The sequence below is a fragment of the Erythrolamprus reginae genome, chromosome 1 (assembly GCF_031021105.1).
Source record: "Erythrolamprus reginae isolate rEryReg1 chromosome 1, rEryReg1.hap1, whole genome shotgun sequence".
Taxonomy (NCBI): Eukaryota; Metazoa; Chordata; class Lepidosauria; order Squamata; family Dipsadidae; genus Erythrolamprus; species Erythrolamprus reginae.
The window spans coordinates 36,284,358-36,307,114 of NC_091950.1; the positions used below are offsets into that span (position 1 = coordinate 36,284,358).

A 22,757-nucleotide genomic window follows, 5' to 3' on the forward strand; every position below is an offset into this window, starting at 1 on the left:
GTAAGGAAGAGAGAAAGAAAATCAAAATCTAGTTTGAAACTAGCTCAACTATTTAAGTGGCATTTTGATATTGATAGAGTTGCCCTATTATGAGCTCACTGTTATAGACACACAGTACAGTATTTTATTTTGAAATTCTCTGAGGCAAAACAGGGTGGGTTTTTTATTTGTTTGTTTGTTTGTTTATTATTTCTGTGCCGCCCAGTCCTGAAGGGACTGCCGCTCAGACACTATACTTTTCCGCCCACCCCCCCAAAAAATTAGAGGGAACACTGCTCGTCATACAAACTTTTCGAGATACGAACCCGGGGTTTAAGATTTTTTTGCCTCTATTTCTGAACTATTTTCACCTTACGAACCCGCCGCCGCCGCTGGGATGCCCTGCTTCCGGACTTCCGTGTTTTTGCGATGCTGCAGGGGAATCCCAGCAGTGCAAAAATGGGCACTTTGCTGGCAACAGAAGTCCATAGGTGGGGTTTCCCAGCGAGGGGAGCCTCAGGGAAATCACAGCATCGCAAAAACACGGAAGTCCAGAGGTGGGGTTTCCCATGGAGGGGAGCATCAGGGGAATCCCAGCAGCGCAAAAATGGGCGCTTCGGCTTGCAAAAGGGGTGAATTTTGGGCTTGCACCCATTAATCGCTTTTCCATTGATTCCTATGGGAAACATTGTTTCGTCTTACAAACTTTTCACCTTATGAACCTCGTCCCGGAACCAATTAAGTTCATAAGACAAGGTATCACTGTACTGTATTTTTTGGAGTAAAAAATGCACTGGAGTATAAGATGCACTTTCGTTTTTGGGGAAGGAAAATAGAGAAAAAAATAATCTGCCTACCAGGTATTCATGTGGCTAGTCCTTAGTCTGATCAACTTCAGCACATTATAGTTTGCTGGGTTTGAGTGTACGTGCTTGCTTTTTATCCTCTGGTTGGGGGATAAAAAGCGGTTTCTAAAACAGTTCACTTATCTCTCTCTTCAGAGAGAGAAACAGTGAAAAGGAAGATTGCTTAGCTAGCAAAGCACAAAAGATCGCTTCACTCGTTAGCACTTCGTTAGGGCTGAAAAAAAGCTTAGTAAAAGCTCCATTCGGAGTATAAGGTGCACCCAAATTTTCAGCCTCTTTCAGGGGGAGAAAGGGTGCATCTTATACTCCAAAAAATATGGTAATTCCCCTCCTTTTTTCATTTAGGTTATACAAGAAGTGAAATCCACATAGCTGGCCTGGCTCTCCAAGGGGAGCTCTCCTATCCTAAGAGGTCAGACTAGATGGCCACCGAGGTCCCTTCCCTCTCTATCATTCTGTAAGTCTCCTGAATGAGAAGAGGGGTCAGACTAGATGACCACTGAGGCCCCTTCCCTCTCTATCATTCAACTGGTGTGTGTGTGTATGAAAAAGCAAACTGTCCCATTCTTTCCTTTCAAAAGTAGCATTTTGTAACAACTGTTCTGATTGGATGGTGGCGAAGTGTCCCATGTGGCCAAAAGGCTGTGGCTGAATTTGGATTTTTGTGACCAAAGGGCTGGGGCCAAGAGCTAGGGGTCTTTGGGCGAGGGAGAGAAGACAGCGGCCGATCAGCTGCTGCGGAGAAAAGAGCTTCATCCAACTGGCGGAGGCAAAAAGTCCCCTCCCCCTCCCCACTTGCTGTGAGTAACAAACAAATTCTGTCCGGCCATATTTGTTTGCTTGTTTGTTTTTCATTCATTCATTCATTCATTCATTCATTCATTCATTCATTCATTCATTCGATTTCTATGCTACCATTCTCCTGAGACTCTTAGTGGCTTACAACATATTAGAAATCTATATAAGATTGCATTCCAAAAAACCTAGAGTTAAAAACTAAACAAACACATCCATACGTCATACATCCTACATACATTCATTGGGCGGGGTAAGAATGCAAAGTTTCATCCCCCATTGGTTTAAGGATAGGGCGTGAGAAAGCTGGAGGCACACCCTTGGCTCATAGCGAAGAGGTGCCCAACTGCTGTGCCCACGAACATTTTCTTCATGAAGCGAATGTATGGAGGCCTGGTTTTAGGTCCTTGTAAGGGTGTAGCTGCTGTCCATGAAAAGGTGAGAGAACAGATGGCCCATGTGAATAATTATAACAGTAAAGGTTTCCTCCATCCAGTCATGTCTGACTCTGGAGAGCAATGCTCATCTCAGCTGACCTGACTGAGGCCATTTTGAGACGTCAGTGTTGCCATACTGTAGCTAAGGGATTAGGGAGGGGAAAATAGAGATACAGTGGTACCTCTACTTATGAACTTAATTCGTTCCGTGACCAGGTTCTTAAGTAGAAAAGTTTGTAAGGAGAAGCAATTTTCCCATAGGAATCAATGTAAAAGCAAATAGTGCGTGCGATTGGGGAAACGCGCAGCAGCAAAAATATCGGCAAAAAATTGCTGAAATCTCGCTCGCGTGCACATCCCCATGCAAGATTTGGCTTCCAGCACATGTGCAGAATATAAATCTCACACTGACATGCGCCTGCCCACTGGACAAGTGCTTGCCTGCCCATCAGACGCGCAGGCGCCTGTCATGTTCCAGTAGCGCCAGCGAAGAAGAACCCCCCCCTGTATAGAATGGATTAATAGCTTGATATCTGCTAAATGGTTAGAGTTTCATCTACAACTGCACTTTAAGCATAGTCAAAATGTTTGGTAGGTATCCAAATGTCTATTCTTTATCTAACACCTGCACAGCTGCATCTGATTCAGTTTATTTCCTAGCATTTTACTGCAAGCTGAGGCTCCACTTTTTTCAGATGGGTTAATCCATTAATTATGACAGGAATTGTCACCTGTGCCTGACCCTGTGGGCTGACAGGAGTGACTGGCCCAAAGTCACCCAGCTGACTTGCATGCCTAGGGCAGGACTAGAACTCATACTCATTTGTGTTTAGCCTGGTGCCTTAACTACTAGACCAAATCGTACTCAGATGACAAAGATAAGAACATAGAAACATAGAAGACTGACGGCAGAAAAAGACTTCATGGTCCATCTAGTCTGCCCTTATACTATTTTCTGTATTTTATCTTAGGATGGATATATGTTTATCTCAGGCATGTTTAAATTCAGTTACTGTGGATTTACCAACCACGTCTGCTGGAAGTTTGTTCCAAGGATCTACTACTCTTTCAGTAAAATAATATTTTCTCATGTTGCTTTTGATCTTTCCCCCAATTAACTTCAGATTGTGTCCCCTATAACATAAGAAGAGCCATGCTGAATCAGGCCAAAGCCCATTGAGTCCAGCATTCTGTGTCGCACAGTGGCCCACCAATTGTCCATGGGGAACTTGAGCACAAAGATAGGGTGAAACCCTCCCTTTCCCTTGACCCCCAATGAATGATACCCAAGGGATAAAGATAAGTACAGCTGGGTGCCAACTACAAATTTATGATGCTTCAGTTCAAATTCTCTGGTGAGCTCATCCAGCAACTTCGTACTGATATGAAAAGACATAAAGGTGAAACCTACAGGACTTTATTTCACAAGTGCTAGGGAGATAAACAGAACTATCATCCCAAATGATATTTTTGGCGATTCACCACATAGATAAATGGTGGAACCATCACATCACTATGCCTTGCTTCCACAAGATGTATGGCCAGCAGTATCAAACGACCCTGCAAAATCAAAGCAAATCCCAGTCCACTCTCTCAACTGAGCCCATCTATGGAACATCCAAGGCAATTTCAGTGTTGAAATTGAGATCAAAAGAGTTTGGGATTACTTAATTTATCCCCAAGCACTCGCCACTGACTCACCAATATGCTTTCAACGCTTCGTACAAATACGTTTATTACTGCAATAAATTTCCTTTTCTCACCTGAAAAGATCCCATATAAACTTTCAGAGCACTTTTTTCAATAGAGATAGTTCTCGATTTATGACCACAATTAGGACCAGAGTGCCATTTCTAAGCGATGCAGTCATTAAGTGAATCACTGATGCTGTTCAGAGAATTGTATAGTTGTTAGATGAATCAAAGTTATATTAGAGTGCTAAATGGTTTTTACCTTTATTCTGTCGATATTTGCCTCCATTTTGAGCTGTTCCACCAGCTTCCTTGCTTGGGCTATGCTGGTGGTGTTGTTGCTGGCCATTTGAGCCTTTCTTGTGTGGAGATGTTGGTTCCTACCTCTTCAAATGCACTGTCAAATAAAAGAGAATAAATTAAAAAGTGATCCATCAGGAAACTAATAAACTGCCAGATTTGCAAACCTAGTTGCATGGTATAGGGAATCTAATGAAGGAAACGGTGCATAGAAACATAGAAGACTGACGGCAGAAAAAGACCTCATGGTCCATCTAGTCTGCCCTTATACTATTTCCTGTATTTTTATCTTAGGATGGATATATGCCTATCCCAGGCATGTTTAAATTCAGTTACTGTGGATTTACCAACCACGTCTGCTGGAAGTTTGTTCCAACCATCTACTACTCTTTCAGTAAAATAATTCTGAAACCCACCACTGGATAGAACTCTGTTCTTCCTTATAGAAGTTAAGCATCTGATAGAGGTTTGGAAAAAGCTACTGTATTTTATTCAGCGGAAGTACAACTCTTGTTTACACATTTATAGAAAGAACAAGCATTCGCGAGGCTACACAAGAATAAAATTGAATTAAAAGAGGGAGGAAGAAAACCATTGAGCATAGAATAATATGAAAGGAGGATATAGCTGAAAGAGCTGACCTCCCTTATACTACTTAGAGGATCTTAAATAAATTAAGAGTTAGAGCACCTAAATGTAAAACTAATTTACCCAAGTGGAGGCTCTTAGGGCAGGGTTTCCCAACCTTGGCAACTTGAAGATCTTTGGACTTCAACTCCCAGATTCCCCAGCCAGCGAATGCTGGCTGGGGAATTCTGGGAGTTGAAGTCCAAATATCTTCAAGTTGCCAAGGTTGGGAAACACTGTCTTAGGGGATAACAAGATGCTATGTGAATGTGGAGACACAGAGCTCAGTCCATCTGCTGGTATGTTGCCTATTAAAATGTACCAAGAGTGGCTTATTTTTGGCCAATGACAAAACAAAGAAGTTGGCCTCATTTTGGCAGCTTAAAATTTGATCTAGAACAGGGATGTCAAACTGGCAGCCCGAAGGGGAAAAACCATTGTGATACATCATCTGATGGCAATGTGAGTTTGACATCCATGATCTATAACAGTATTTCCCAAAGTGTGGTACATGTACCCCCAGGGGTACAGGAAGAGTTTGGTGGGGGTACCCATTCAGAAAAAGTTCTGAAATACAGTACATCTTGCCCTTTCCAACTTCATATTTATGTGAAGTTGCTTTTTCAGCATTTGTAGACATTAAGTTTAAAAAAAAGGAACAGACAATTGGACATGGAACTGCATCTCAGATTAAAATTAACAACCAGGGAACCAAATTATGACGATTCGTCATCTCAGCACAAACAATTTCATCCTTCTCATTTATCCAGATAAATGTTATTCATAATATAACTTTTATTTATATTTTATTAAGAATAATTTTATTTTTCATTTATTATTTTGTGTATGTACTAAAATAAATAAATATGTTTTGATTGTTATTAAAATACAACCCTTCTTTTGGCAAAGGGTACTAAGCGTTACGAAAATTATGGAAGGGGTACCCTAAAAGTGTTGGTTATGATCTATAAAGCCCTTCATAGCATCGGACCAGAATATCTCTGGGACTGCCTTCTGCCGCACGAATCCCAGCGACCGGTTAGGTCCGACTAAAACAATGTCATTTGGCGGGACCCAGGGGAAGAGCCTTCTCTGTGGTGGCCCCGGCCCTCTGGAACCAACTCTCCCCAGAGATCAGAATTGCCCCCACTCTCCTTGCCTTTCGTAAACTTCTCAAAACCCACCTCTGCCGTCAGGCATAGGGGAATTGAAATATCTTCCCCAGGCCTATATAATTTATGTATGGTGTGTTGTGTGCATGTTTTTTAAATTATGGGTTTTTAACTTCGTATTATTAGATTTGTATTGTACATTGTTTCTAACACTGCTGTGAGCCGCCCCGAGTCTACGGAGAGGGGCGGCATACAAATTTAATAAATAAAATAAATAAATATGTCAAAAGTTTGGGAAACACTGATCTAGAAGAATCAGCAGAAGGACGCCTGGTGTTCCAGATGTTAGTCATTTCCAGCAGGCCCTGCCAATGTGATCAACACTAAAACATATCTGGACAAGTTCTGTTCATCCAGTAAAAGACTTCATGAGAAATCACAGACTGTTCTATCTTTTGCTACCTTTTAAATTTAAGTGAATATATTGTTCCAGCCTATGGATAGGTAATGTACAGTTATCAGCTATGCAATAAAACAGCAAACGCTTTGGTGAACTAAATGTAGAATGATATGAAGTCAGGTTAATAACCATAAAAATGATTGCAAGAGTAAAATCATTATTTCCATTAGTAAGAGTTTATGAGGGTCTTAAGCAAAACCTGCCAAGTTATACAGGACAGCCATGTTTTCCATAACAATTTAATTTTATGTGATTTCAGCCAGAATACTTTTCTTCTGTAGCAGCAGCTAATATGGGCAATAAAACAGATAATGAGGGATGTTCTCTAAACTGCCATCCAGACAGGGACTATGCATTGGAAGTGTGAGACTTTAAAGAACTGTCTGTCACTGAGACATTTGTTGTACCTGTAATGTTGTTAGTGCTAAAGAGAGCCAAGGGACAATAATGCTTTGCAAATATTGCTCACATTCAAACTCAGTTTTTCTAACTGAACAGCAAGAAAAGCAATTAAACTCAATTCTACTTATTTTATCTATTTATTTTGTGATATTTATAAGCCGCCCAACTCCAGCAGGACTCTGGGTGGCTCACAATAATCACAACTTAAAAGAAAACAGTACAAAAGTGTCGCAACAATAAAAACGGCAAATAGCATAAAATACATCAATAACCCTAAAACCATGCATACACTCAATCATTCCTAGTCCCAGGCCTGCCAGAAAATCCAGGTCTTAATGGCTTTCTGGAAGACCCATAGGTTGGGGATAGTACAGATCTCTGGAGGCAGTTGATTCCAAAGGGTCGGACCCACCACAGAGAAGGCCCTTCCCCGGCCGACATTGTTTGGCGGACGGGACCTGGAGAAGGCCAGTCCTCTGGGCCCTTATTGCCCGTTGAGAGGTATGAGGGACAATACCTCATACCTCCCAATAATAATTGAACAATAATATCAGATAAACTGTTTTTAAATATCCGTGAAAGGGTCAAGATGCTGCTACCATGTTTTCCCGAAAATAGGACCCTGTCCTATATATCTCTGAACCCCGAAATAAGCGCTTCGCCTTATTTTTGGGATGGTTTTATTATTTTGGGGTGTATGGAGAAAGACAGGGCTCCTCTTGTTGTCTTACCTGATTTCCAGCTCTGTCAATCTAACTGCAACCCGAGGAAATGGCGGGAACTGACTGTGCATGCGGTTAAATATATTCAGGGAGGGCTTATTTTTGGAGGAGGGTTTATTCTGAGGTGAGGGCTTATTATCTGGGGAGGTCTTATTTCCAGAGAAACACGGTGGACGAAAAACAACTGGGGAATTTCCCCTGGAGTAAATGAGGCTCCTCAGATTCCTGAACCAACATAGATGATTCATTGGAACCTTCTCCATAGTTACTAAATAGTGTACTTTACTTTCATTTGGCTAAGCATGGTGTGTCACTGTGAAAAAACACGCTCCCTGGTTTAGTATTTGTGCAAACTGTGACATCTGGACCTTCATTTTTTTTCTTCTGTTCAATTATGTTCAATTCTTGGAGACTGCATGGACAAGTCCTTGCCATTTTCAATCAATCAATCAATCAATCAATCAATCAAACAAACAAACAATCAATCAGAATAGAGCTGGAAGGGATTGTGGATTATGAGCCGAGGTGGTGCAGTAGGTAGAGTGTAGTACTACAAGCCACTAAAGCTGACTGTAGATCTGTAGGTCAGCGGTTCAAATCTCATCACCTGCTCAAGGTTGACTCAGCCTTCCATCCTTCCGAGGTGGGTAAAATGAGGACCCGGATTGTGGGGGCAATATGCTGGCTCTGTTAAAACATGCTGTTGCTAACATGTTGTAAGCCACCCTGAGTCTAAGGAGAAGGGCGGCATAAAAAAAATCGAATAAATAAAATAAAATAAATAAAAATAGTCTAACCTCCTGATCAAGCAGGAGACCTATACCATTCCAGACAAGTCCAGCCTCTTCTTAAAATTCTCCAGTAATGAGACACCCACAACTTCTGAAGGCAAGCGGTTCCACTGGTTAATTGTGCTCACGGTTAAGAAGTTTCTCCTTACGTTCCAGGGTGCTTCTCTCCTTGATTAGTTTCCATCCATTTTCTTGGTGGGGTTTTCAGAAATGGACCAAGGCAGGACTCAAATTCTATCTCCGTTTTTAACCTGATGTTTTAGCCACTACACCAAACTGGCTCTCACTGCTTTCACAACCTTTATTTACCTTCATTAGTAAACTCTAAGAATTATAATTGCCTTATTTTAATTATAGAATTATAATTGCCTTGCCTTGTAAACTATAATTAAGCAAGCTTTCATTCCGCCCATTGTTTGAGACCAAACATGGCTGCATAGGGAACAAAGCTTCAGCTTTGAATAATGAATTCCTGAGACCTTTGCTGTGATCTGAAACTATTTTCCTGTATCTAAATTAATTATTGAATTAATGTTCTTGGGTTCATACCAGTGGTGGGTTGCACACCAGTAGTGGCCGGCCGCCAGATTGTGCAATTTGTGCGCAAACACTCCGGAGCCTTTCGGGCACCTCTATCTTTTTTGTTTTGTCTTGTTTGTTTGTTTGACTTCTATGCTGCTCAATCCCGTGGGACTCTTGCGCAGGCAGAAGCAAAATCATGGGAGGGGATTTTATTTTTATTTATTTATTTATTAGATTTGTATGCCGCTTCTCTCCGAAGACTCGGGGCGGCTAACAACAATAAAGAAGACAATGTAACAAATCTAATATTAAAAATAATCCTAAAAAACTCCAATTTAAGAGACCAATCATACAAACAAGCATACCATGTATAAATTCTATAAGCCTAGGAGAGAGGGAAACATTTCAATTCCCCCATGCCTGACGACAGAGGTGGGTTTTAAGGAGCTTGCGAAAGGCAAGGAGGGTGGGGGCAACTCTGATATCTGGGGGGAGCTGGTTCCAGAGGGTCGGGTCCGCCACAGAGAAGGCTCTTCTCCTGGGTCCCGCCAAATGGCATTGTTTAGTCGACGGGACACGGAGAAGGCCAACTCTTTGGGACCTAACCGGTCGCTGGGATTCGTGCAGCAGAAGGCGGTCCTGGATGCTCATGCGTAAGAGGTTTTGGTAATTTTTTGCTTCCGCGCATGCGGAAATCTGAAATCTCTCACACGTATCCCCTCTCAAGATTTCAGCACTTTTTTGCTTCCTGTGCATGCACAGATGCAAAACAACACTGGGGATACGCACATGCACATATGCGTAGTGCATGTGTACACACGAGAAGCCTCATGCTGCATGCTCAGCACACTGGTAGCAGCACATAAGAGGAATCTGCCCCTGGTTCATACAGTGGTACCTTTACCTAAGAATGCCTCTACTTACGAACTTTTGTAGATAAGACCTGGGTGTTCAAGAAAAAAAGACCTGCTCTGCAAAGTCAGGTAAACATTTTGGGAACATTTTGTTTTAGAACATTTCTTTGTTTGTTTGTTTGTTTATTCATTCATTCATTCATTCATTCACTCACTCACTCACTCACTCACTGGACTTCTATGCCGCCCAATCCCAAGGGACTCAGGACAGCTTACAAAATAGCTTACAAAAGATACAAAGTAATAAGTGAAGTCAAATATAATATCTAAAACTAACCCCATAATAAATAATAAAAGACATAATCACATACAGAATGTACAAAATAAAAGGAGATTTTAAAAGTCTCTATGATAGCAATAGAGAAGATTTCCCATATTTTTCTCCAAAGGTTCTTAATGAAATGCATCTCCGGTAAACTCTTCTTATAAGGGTGCGACTAGCTGATGAGAGCGTAATAGTTTGAAATAGATCTATACTAGTCTCCCTTCCTTTTCATTATCAGCAAAAATGTGTTATACATACATACATACATACATACATCAAAATGATGATGAACATGCATGGCTTTTAGAGAAGTAAATTAGCTGCATTGATGACAATAGTGACACCAGCTTGTTAAATAAGCCACTTACCCACCCAATGTGGCATCATCCATCTGTGCTTCAACTGGGCTCAGTTCTAGGGGGTTGCCACGCTGGGGAAAACTATACAACCGCTTTCAAATGTGTAGGCAAAATAAGTTGACACACTGCAGGATCTCCGGGACCGCCTTCTGCCGCACGAATCCCAGCGACCGATTAGGTCCCACAGAGTTGGCCTTCTCCGGGTCCCGTCGACTAAACAATGTCGTCTGGTGGGATCCAGGGGAAGAGCCTTCCCTGTGGCGGCCCCGACTCTCTCGTCCTTGCAAACAAACTGTTGGGGGGGGGGGGCTCAACACAATTTTACCTCAGTTTTTCCTATCTGACCTCTTCCAAATTTGCTTTGATATGATTAGAATTGTAGACCCACATCTCCTCAGGGTGATCAGGAGGGAGTAGAGCTGCCTTATTATCATATCTGAATTTTATTCTGGGAGGGATTACTTGCACTCAAAACCAGAGCAAAATACTGCTCACTGGAATAATGTTATGGGATTTCTGCAACAGTTTGTTTGTTTGTTCAGTCAGTCAGTCAGTATTGGTAGTACACAAAGATATAACAATGTTTATATACATGATATTGGTACTAATAATAGAGAAACATTAGGACAGGGATGGTAAGTACATGGTGCGCTTATGCACACCCCTTACTGACTTCTTAGGAATCGAGGTGAGGTCAACAGTGGATAGTCTAAGAGTAAAGTTTTTGGGGTTAGGTGATGATACTACAGAGTTAGGTAGTGAGTTCCATGCATTAACTACTCGGTTGCTAAAGCCATATTTCCTATAGTTGAGTTTGGAGCAGTTTATTTTGAGTTAGTATCTGTTGTGTGCCCATGTATTGTTGTGGTTGAAGCTGAAGTAGTCGTTGACAGGAAGGACGTTGTAGCAGACGATTTTATGGGCTATGCTTAGGTCGTGTTTAATATGACCTAATTCTACATTTTTTATTCAAGTTCTATATTTCTTTCCCCCCCCCCCCCATTTATACTACAGATTACACAACTTTTCGTTTATGATCTATGGCAGTGTTTCCCAACCTTGGCAACTTGAAGATATTTGAACTTCAACTCCCAGAATTCCCCAGACAGTGTTTTCTGGCTGGGGAATTCTGGGAGATGAAGTCCAAATATCTTCAAGTTGCCAAGGTTGGGAAACACTGATGTATGGTATAAAAATTTGAAAACTAACACAGTCCAGGAACAAGAAAGCTAGTAAAAATGAGTGGTGATGTGCTTGTTTCCATGGAGACAGCATGCTGGCATAGGATGCTGCTCAACAGAGGGGAAGGAGAGGCAGAGCAGGGAGAAAGCCTTCTTAGCTAATAGGAATTTGTCCACAAAAACAGGATGTTGGATCAAGAGACATTTTGAAAGCAAGATATTTCTGACCCTGGAACTTGGGAGACACCATGAATACCTGGATGGGAAGTGAAAGAAATGCCCTTAAATGGGTATGCAACAAAAAGAAGAAAGCTCCATTTTTTTAGAGCATTGTTCTCACAAATTAGGATATTATTCAAAATTCTGAGCAAGTGCAAATAAGAGTAAACTTTGAAGAACTTCCTGGGAGTCTGATTTAATTTAATTTATTAAATTTATAAGCCAACTTCTTTTGGACTCTGGGCAGCGTATAACAAATAAAAACAATGTAAAAAGAGTTAAAACTCCTGAAATGCAGTTTAATGTTTCTAAATGTAAAATAATGCACTTGGGGAAAAGGAATCCTCAATCTGAGTATTGCATTGGCAGTTCTGTGTTAGCAAATACTTCAGAAGAAAAGGATTTAGGGGTAGTGATTTCTGACAATCTCAAAATGGGTGAACAGTGCAGTCAGGCAGTAGGGAAAGCAAGTAGGATGCTTGGCTGCATAGCTAGAGGTATAACAAGCAGGAAGAGGGAGATTATGATCCCACTATATAGAATGCTGGTGAGACCACATTTGGAATACTGTGTTCAGTTCTGGAGACCTCACCTACAAAAAGATATTGACACAATTGAACGGGTCCAAAGACGGGCTACAAGAATGGTGGAAGGTCTTAAGAATAAAACGTATCAGGAAAGACTTAATGAACTCAATCTGTATAGTCTGGAGGACAGAAGGAAAAGGGGGGACATGATCGAAACATTTAAATATGTTAAAGGGTTAAATAAGGTCCAGGAGGGAAGTGTTTTTAATAGGAAAGGGAACACAAGAACAAGGGGACACAATCTGAAGTTAGTTGGGGGAAAGATCAAAAGCAACATGAGAAAATATTATTTTACTGAAAGAGTAGTAGATCCTTGGAACAAACTTCCAGTAGACGTGGTTGGTAAATCCACAGTAACTGAATTTAAACCTGCCTGGGATGGGATATTTTATCCATCCTAAGATGAAATACAGAAAATAGTATAAGGGCAGACTAGATGGACCATGAGGTCTTTTTCTGCCGTCAGTCTTCTATGTTTCTATGTTTCTAAATAAAACAGTCATTCAACAAACATTCATTTCTTCTTGGCCAGAACTAGATGGTCTTACTCAATGATGGCATATTAATGTAAGAAATAATAACACAGTGAGTTTCTTAGTGAGCTCTATTTTACCATTTGCATAATGGCTAATAAATAACGCTTGGAGTTGAGCTGGATTTGTATATGTAGTTTTCTTGGCACCAATGTGGAAGTGCATAATAAACCATACCTTGAATCCACTTTCCCTAACTCCCCATGTTAACTTATCCATTTTGTTAAACATAATTTTTCTAGGCATCTGGGAATTCATGGGATGGAGTGAAATTACTCGTATATTCTGCTTTATCAGAAGGAATAGAACTCACAAACAAGCTTCCCATAACAAGAGTTTTCTCCACAGATTTCAACTGCTCTGTTTTGCAAGAAGAGTGGTAAAAGTAAAGGTAATAAGCTCTGTGAGCATTATGGACCCAAAAGGGAGACCCTGAGCTACAAATATTGTCTTCTGTGCAGTTAATAATTTAGAGTACTGTACATCAGATGCTATGATAGGTATGGTGTCTTTTCTTGACCAAGTACTATATGGCACATTTTCCAAACCCTCAAACATTTCTAGGAAAAACTTAGCAGCATGTATAATTGCAATACTTGAGAACTTAATTTGTTCTATGACCAGGTTCTTAAGTAGAAAAGTTTGTAAGAAGAAGCAATTTTTCCCATAGGAATCAATGTAAAAGCAAATAATGCGTGCGATTGGGGAAACCACAGGGAGGATGGAGGCCCTGTTTCCTCCCAGGAGATTCCTAGAGAGGCCCCACAGAGGCTTCTCCCTGCCTTTTCCGGCCCTGTTTCCTCCCAGGAGATTCCTAGAGATGCCCCACGGAGGCTTCTCCCTGCCTTTTCCGGCCCTGTTTCCTCCCAGGAGATTCCTAGAGAGGCCCCACGGAGGCTTTTCCCTGCCTTTTCCGGCCCTGTTTCCTCTCTGAAGATTCCTAGAGAGGCCCCACAGAGGCTTCTCTCTGCCTTTTCCGGCCCTGTTTCCTCCCAGGAGATTTCTAGAGAGGCCCCACAGAGGCTTCTCCCTGCCTTTTCCGGCCCTGTTTCCTCCCAGGAGATTCCTAGAGAGGCCCCACAGAGGCTTCTCCCCGCCTTTTCCGGCCCTGTTTCCTCCCAGGAGATTCCTAGAGAGGCCCCACAGAGGCTTCTCCCCGCCTTTTCCGCCCCTGTTTCCTCCCAGGAAATTCCTAGAGAGGCCCCACACAGGCTTCTCCCTGCCTTTTCCGGCCCTGTTTCCTCTCTGAAGATTCCTAGAGAGGCCCCACAGAGGCTTCTCCCCACCTTTTCCGGCCCTGTTTCCTCCCAGGAAATTCCTACAGAGGCCCCACACAGGCTTCTCCCTGCCTTTTCCGGCCCTATTTCCTCTCTGAAGATTCCTAGAGAGGCCCCACAGAGGCTTCTCCCCACCTTTTCCGGCCCTGTTTCCTCCCAGGAAATTCCTAGAGAGGCCCCACGGAGGCTTCTCCCTGCCTTTTCCAGTTACAGTTTCGGAAGCTTGGGTTCGTAAGTGAAAAATGGTTCTTGAGAAGAGGCAAAAAAAAACCTTGAATACCCTGTTCTATCTAGAAAAGTTTGTAAGTAGAGGCATTTGTAGGTAGAGGTACCACTGTATATTCAGTCTGATAATGCTTTATAGCCCTCTCTAATGGTTTACAGTCAGCGTATTTCCCCCAACAATCTGGATCCTCATTTTACAGACCTCAGAAGGATGGAAGGCTGTGTCAATCTTAAACCAGTCAGGATTGAACTGCTAGAAGCCTGCAATACTACATTCTAACCATTGCACCACCACATCTCTTATAATTTATTTATTTATTGGATTTGTATGCCGCCCCTCTCCGGAGACTTGGGGCGGCTGACAGCAATAATAAGACAGTGTATAATAATAATCCAATACTAAAAACAATTAAAACCCATTATAATAATTAAAAAAACATACATACATACATACCATGCATAAAATTGTAAAGGCCTAGACGGAAAGGGTATCTCAATTCCCCCATGCCTGGCGGCAGAGGTGGGTTTTAAGTAGCTTACGAAAGACAAGGAGGGTGGGGGAAATTCTAATCTCTGAGGGGAGTTGGTTCCAGAGGGTCGGGGCCGCCACAGAGAAGGCTCTTCCCCTGGGTCCCGCCAAGCGGCATTGTTTAGTTGACGGGACCTGGAGAAGACCCACTCTGTGGAACCTAACTGGTTGCTGGGATTCGTGCAGCAGAAGGCGGTCCCTGAGATAATCTGGCCCAGTGCCATGAAGGGCTTTATAGGTCATAACCAACACTTTGAATTGTGACCGGAAACTGATGGGCAACCAATGCAGACTGCGGAGTGTTGGTGTAACATAATATTTGAACAAAATTGGTGGATATTAATCTATTTACTAGTGTTGTATATATTTTAACCCAGGCATTCTAGGTTCAGTACTATGGACTTTTCCTCAAATTAGATGTTTTGTTTGCTGCTTTTTTGCAGCACCCCGGAGACCGAAAAAACCATGCATTTCTGGAGAGCTTTCAATATAGGAAGGCTCTTCAAAAACCAGAAGGTCCCTTGAACTGTTTAGCTGGCAAAATACAGTAAATTAAACAGAACTTTGCAATGGATGGAAGCAAGCTCCTAGCTAAACAAGGCCTGGTTCCAGCTAATTGATCACAAGCAAGACGCTCCATGTTGGAGCACCTGACAGATGCCTTTTATGCTATTTTCAGGCATTTGCAGATTTCTTCTGTGCCTGTTGGCACGTAGCAGAGATTTTTCAGGCACAACAGTTTGCAACAGCTTTGCAGCATTCAAAGGAGAAAACATCCCACTGAGACCGAGGGATTTGCAAAAAAAAAAAAAAAAGGGATTTTCACTTTAAAAAAAAATCACCAGTAGCTTCTGCAGAGGAAAAGATACACAGTTCCTCCATCAGCCCTCTCTGACAAAGTGGGCCCAAGACAAACTATAGTAAAAAGGCACTGCAGCTCTTTAAATCCAAAGAGTGGAAGATCATGGGCCAGTGTGGTCGGGCGGTAGGAAAAGCAAGTAGGATGCTTGGCTGCATAGCTAGAGGTATAACAAGCAGGAAGAGGGAGATTGTGATCCCCTTATATAGAGTGCTGGTGAGACCACATTTGGAATACTGTGTTCAGTTCTGGAGACCTCACCTACAAAAAGATATTGACAAAATTGAACAGGTCCAAAGACGGGCTACAAGAATGGTGGAAGGTCTCAAGCATAAAACGTATCAGGAAAGACCTAATGAACTCAATCTGTATAGTCTGCAGGACAGAAGGAAAAGGGGGGACATGATCGAAACATTTAAATATGTTAAAGGGTTAAATAAGGTTCAGGAGGGAAGTGTTTTTAATAGGAAAGTGAACACAAGAACAAGGGGACACAATCTGAAGTTAGTTGGGGGAAAGATCAAAGGCAACATGAGAAAATATTATTTTACTGAAAGAGTAGTAGATCCTTGGAACAAACTTCCAGCAGACGTGGTTGGTAAATCCACAGTAACTGAATTTAAACATGCCTGGGATAAACATATATCCATTGTAAGATAAAATACAGGAAATAGTATAAGGGCAGACTAGATGGACCATGAGGTCTTTTTCTGCCGTCAGTCTTCTATGTTTCTGCTGCACAAATCCCAGTGACCAGTTAGGTCCCACAGAGTTGGCCTTCTCCGTGTCCCATCGACGAAACAATGTCGTCTGGCGGGACCCAGGAGAAGAGCCTTCTCTGTGGTGGCCCTAACCCTCTGGAATCAACTCCCCCCGGAGATTAGGACTGCCCCCACCCTCCTTGCCTTTCACAAACTCCTCAAAACCCACCTCTGCCATCAGGCATGGGAAAATTGATTCCCCTGGTCCATTTCCACTTTATGTATGGTCTGTATGAGATGTATGATTGTTTTTATGTTAAGGGTTTTAAACTGTTTTAAATATTGGATTTGTACTGTTTTCTTGTTGTGAGCTGCTCCGAGTCCTCGAAGAGGGGCAGCATACAAATCTAATAAATAATAATAATAATAATAATAATAATAATAATAATAATAATAATGTTGTGCTGTCATAAATTGTTTATATATTGAAGTGTCATTTAAAGGGGAGCGACTTGCTGGAATTCTTGTGTTGTTATTACTACAAGTCAGATATATCCTTGGTTTTATGATTTCCAAAGCAGGAAAACTAACACAATGTGTATTGACATGGACTTAGAATATAACCTGTTTTGGGGGGGGAAGGACCTTTAAAAAAAGAAAGATAACGATAGCATTTAAACTTATATACCACTTCATAGTGCTTTTACAGCCTTCTCTAAGCAATTTACAGAATCAGCATATTGCCTCCAAAAATCTGGGTCCTCATTTTACCCACCTCGGAAAGATGGAAGGTTGAGTCAACCTTGAGTCAGTGGTGAGATTTGAACTGCTGAACTACAGCTAGCAGTCAGCTGAAGTAGCCTGCAGTGCTGCACTAATCATTGCGCCACCCGAGCTCCCTTCATGGCAAATCTTGTTAGTAAAATATAACTTTGGTTGGCTTCAGGTTACTGTACATTCAAACACAAAGAAAACCATTTCCCGTACTCTCAGTTGTACAGGACATTGGTTAGATAGGATGAGTGAAGAAAGGATTGAGGCAGCTATACAGTTGAATCTATGACCATGGTCCCAATATTTCCTCTTGAATGCTTTCCTGAATAAGCTCCTAATCAACTTCTCCCAATATTAAGCAGCCTCTGGTTAGGTTTATAGCTTTAATATTCTCTTCCTTGGGCAAAGTTGCATCATTTCCTCCAGCTGCTGTGACTATCTTCAATCCTCTATTAATATTTTATTTTTAGTAACCAGCAAACAAAGGCAAACACACCTGGCCCAGAAGCCTGTGGGATTGGTTCCAGGATGACATCAGCCATGACAAAAGAGTCTGAGTTAGTATCTCTCCTTTTAGCATGAAGCCTCCTTGACTGCTTAATTAGCAATCCATTCCACAGATGAGTTAATTAATTAGCAATCAGCACCTGGCACCCAATATTCACAAGAGCTTTGAATAAGGCAAAAAGGTCATGTATTCCCTTTTCACACATGCATAGCTAAGATGCTAGTTGAAGTACAGGCCAGGGCCAACTTAATTTTTCATGTACCTAGACCAGGTCTGATTATTTTTCTAGAAGGCAAAGCTCTTGGTATAGAATCCACCTTTGCTTCTTTTTCTGGAGAACCAATTTTCGCACGGTTGCAAGCAAGCAACCAAATACCCCCTGCCTTGGATGAGTAAAATAAGAGACTAGGAAAAGTTACTTTTCTAGAGACTAGAAAAAATAAGAGACTAGGAAAAGGATTTAGGGGTAGTGATTTCTGACAGTCTCAAAATGGGTGAACAGTGCAGTCAGACAGAAGGAAAAGGGGGGACATGATCGAAACATTTAAATATGTTAAAGGGTTAAATAAGGTTCAGGAGGGAAGTGTTTTTAATAGGAAAGTGAACACAAGAACAAGGGGACACAATCTGACGTTAGTTGGGAGAAAGATCAAAGGCAACATGAGAAAATATTATTTTACTGAAAGGGTAGTAGATCCTTGGAACAAACTTCCAGCAGATGTGGTTGGTAAATCCACAGTAACTGAATTTAAACATGCCTGGGATAAACATATATCCATCCTAAGATAAAATACAGAAAATAGTATAAGGGCAGACTAGATGGACCATGAGGTCTTTTTCTGCCGTCAGACTTCTATGTTTCTATGTTACTTCTTCTGGTCTTAACAGTGTCTTCTGTTACTAGCTCCTTACATTATGCGAGTAGGAAAAAGATTTACAACAATTCAAGTCTTATGTTATTATAAACATGGCTTGTATTTTGATATACAGTATTATAAAGTGCTGAAATCTTGTAATAAATGTATTGGCTTTTCTACAATAAAACTTCATTTCAGAGTTTGTTGCACTTGGAATATGCTTGCTTAATTTCAAATCAGGATTAATGAGATACAATTGATGTGTCCATGTAACAGGCTTAATGTGATAACATGCACAACCCAAGGTCTAGCAATGCACAAACTCCTGAACTGTTAGATCCGTTTGGCATTTCATGAAAACCTCACCTTGTTTGATTAAAAATTCAGTTGGTTGGTTTTCATACAGTTTTTTACTCCTTCATAATTCGTGTAGTGATATAGCATATCAAGATTATTTTTAAAATTGATAAAAAGATGGAAGAACAAGAAAATATGATCTGATGATTAAAGGATGACATCTGGATTTATTAGAAAAATAAGAGTCATGCACCTTGCATTTTGTACATTAAAAGATCCTACAGCATCCAAATATTTTATTAACTTATTTAGCAATAATTTCCCATTGTTGCCTATGTCGCTCATATTAGGCGTATGGGACATCTAGATCTTTATATATGTACTTATAAGGTACCTCTCACATCCTATTTTTCTAACTTCCCTCCAGACTCTTTTTTTTTCTCACCAGTTTCATTCATTTGAGACTGCAAAGGGGGGGCATAATTTATCCTTCCTTCCTTTTCTTCCTTTCATTTATAAGGCTGCCTAATTCTCATGCAACTCAAGATGAGGTAAAGAAAAAAAATACAATATAATTGGAAAAACCTCCAACCCAACAACAGAAGCAACCAACTAGCCACCAGAGAATATGAAATTTTAAAACCCAAATAAAACCCAGATACAATTGAAAAAAAGTTGTTCCTGCAAATAATTAGTATACTGATGATGATGGAGCAATAGTAGTATGAAGTAGTTAATAAAGGGATATGTGAAGTAGCTTATGACAACAATCTTTTCAAGAGAACATCTGTTTAGCTTATTTATTTAAATTTATTAGCTATTCAAATCCGGTGAAGTCTGGGCAGTAATATAAAACTTAAAAGCAATACACAACAAAAAGAACAGCATGAAACATTAAATTAATGTTCAACAGATACTTTATTAAGAAAACCAACAAAACAAAACAGGGACCATTAAACAGTGACAAACATCAACTCCAGGACTGGGATCAGTCAGGTTCACATCTGGGGGATGCTGTTCCAAGGTCCACAACAGAAAAAAAGCATGCTTCTTCAAGGCCACAAGATAGCAATATTTAATGGAGGGTATATGGAGCCCAACCACTTTGCTGGAACATACTGAGCAGATAGAAATGATAAGAGAGCAATTGTCTCTTAATATTCAGGCTCTTTGCTTACTTAACTTTATTGCGGCCATTAACCAGCACAACTGGTTCTGTGCATAATGACCTAATCTGCAACACTGGGTTTTTAGCTGTCACAAAAATACCAATTGCAAATCCCCAGCTCCCACTCATCCTTCCCTTGAGTTTCTGTGCAAATCTTTCCCCAATAGAAATTGCCTGAAGCAAGGTTGGATATCGCTGATATAGAAAGAACTTCTGCTTTATTTTTTACTGACTCTTGGTAACCTTAACAGAAATACAGTAGCTTCTGAGTGAATTGATATTTTCCACACATGCAAGAGAAAGCATCCAACCAAGTACTGTCATATTTCTTTCTTTCTTTCTTTCTTTCTTTCTTTCTTTCTTTCTTTCTTTCTTTCTTTCTTTCTTTCTTTCTTTCATTTATTAGATTTGTATGTCGCCCCTCTCCGCAGACTCGGGGCGGCTCACAACAATAATACGAACAATATAACACAAGTCTAATATTAAAAAGTCTCTAAAAACCCCCTTATTTAAAAACAAACATACACACAAACATACCATGCATAAATTATATAGGCCAGGGAGAGATGTCTCAGTTCCTCCATGACTGATGGCAGAGGTGGGTTTTAAGAAGTTTACGAAAGGCAAGGAGGGTGGGAGCAATCCTAATCTCTGGGGGGAGCTGGTTCCAGAGGGTCGGGGCCGCCACAGAGAAGGCTCTTCCCCTGGGTCCCGCCAGATGACATTGTTTAGTCGACAGGACCCGGAGAAGGCCAACTCTGTGGGACCTAACTGGTTGCTGGGATTCATGCGGCAGAAGGCGGTCCTGGAGATATTCTGGTCTGATGCCATGAAGGGCTTTATAGGTCATAACCAACACTTTGAATTGTGACGGGAAACTGATCGGCAACCAATGCAGACTGTAGAGTGTTGGTGTAACATGGGCATACCTAGGGAAGCCCATGATTGCTCTTGCAGCTGAAGTTTCTGAAAACTTTTCAAAGGCAGCTCCATGTAGAGAGCGTTATAGTAGTCGAACCTTGAGGTGATGAGGGCATGAGTGACTGTGAGCAGTGACTCCTGGTCCAGATAGGGCCGCAACTGGTGCACCAGGCGAACCTGGGCGAACGCCCCTCTTGCCACAGCTGAAACATGTTTCTCTAATTCCCCCCCCCAGGGTAATGGATGGACAGGTTAGATTGTCCTTGGGAGGCAAAACCCACAGCCAGTCCGTCTTATCAGGGTTGAGTTTGAGTTTGTTGACACCCATCCAGACCCTAACAGCCTCCAGGCACCGGCACATCACTTCCACTGCTCCGTTGACTGGACATGGGGTGGAGATGTACAACTGGGTATCATCAGCATACTGATGATACCTCACCCCATGCCCTTGGATGATCTCACCTATGTAAACTAAATTCCTATGATGTCAAGCACAGGGGAATGTATGATTCCCCAGAAAGGTGATGGGCTTCCCTTGGATATGTTCCAGCAGATATTGGTTATTCATCTGAGAGGGATGTTTTTATTCTTGCATGAAGCATATTGCATTTGATGGGCTGAGTGACTTCTTTAGACTCCATGATGATGCTGTGATGTTCATTGTATTACTCAGGCCACATTCCCATTATATAGAGGTACAGTGGTACCTCTACCTAAGAATGCCTCTACTTACAAACTTTTCTAGATAAGAACCGGTGTTCAAGATTTTTTTGCCTCTTCTCAATAACCATTTTCCACTTACAAACCTGAGCCTCCAAAACTGTAACCGGAAAAGGTAGGGAGACGCCTCTGTGAGGCCTCTCTAGGAATCTCCCGGGAGAAAACAGGGCCTCCACCCTCCCTGTGGTTTCCCGAATCGCACGCATTATTTGCTTTTACATTGATTCCTATGGGAAAAATTCCTTCTTCTTACAAACTTTTCTACTTAAGAACCTGGTCACGGAATGAATTATGTTCGTAAGTAGAGGTACCACCGTACTTAGGTAACAGCAACAAGAAAGTAATACAAACACTCATTGTGTTTGGGGGTTGGACTAGATGACCTGCAAGGTCCCTTCCAACTCTAATAATAAATTAATAAAAATACATAATAGGACTTTCCAGTCAAGTTATGATGTTGGATTCATAAATACAATGAACAGAATAGAATTGTGATTGGACACACAAAGAATTTGTCCTTGGTGCATATGCTCTCAGTGTACATAAAAGAAAAGATACATTTGTCAAGAATCATGAGGTACAACACTTCATGATCAATTAATCAATAAACAAATCCTATATTAGGATCAAGTTGTAATCTCCTTTGAAATGCAACAGATCTTGAAGTTTAGAGCAGTGGTGTTGCTTCCAGAAATCTTTATTGTAAACGGAGATGCTGATCAGAGGTGGACTGATTACCATATTGACCACCATCAGGCCTTGATCAAGACTCTCAAGGCATCAATGTCACAGGTCTCCATTTCCAGAGGAATAGCCAAATAACTTCGTTACTGCATTGCAAAAAGGAATCTTAACCATCTTTTCTAAAGGCTAAAAAGCTAGTATGCTATTGTCTCACATGCAGAGACATGAAATGTTTGGTATACAGCTAACTTCATCCCTGAAGCGCAGTATCACAGCAGACGAACACAAGATAAATATTTATGGGTGGAAGTGGTCAAAGGAAAAAATAAAGGAAAAATGAAAGATACAGTATTAGGTGTTGATCGGGATTATTGCCTAGAGATGTGGCCATTCACAAGGCAGGACTTGGATGCCACAAATATTCTTGCGTTGGCAAACTGATTAACACAAGCTGGGACATAAAAGTACGAAATGA

At 41.3% G+C, this 22,757-nt stretch overlaps 1 protein-coding gene across 1 annotated transcript in view; it reads right to left on the minus strand.

The window, feature by feature from the left end:
- Positions 1-22,757, minus strand: part of GNG2 (G protein subunit gamma 2) — an 86,549-nt gene that overhangs the window by 5,853 nt on the left and 57,939 nt on the right. Inside the window, exon 2 of the mRNA XM_070732983.1 lies at positions 4,031-4,165. Coding sequence (XP_070589084.1) covers positions 4,031-4,117 — 87 coding nt within the window. The 5' untranslated portion in view covers positions 4,118-4,165. The remainder of the gene's footprint in view (positions 1-4,030; positions 4,166-22,757) is intronic.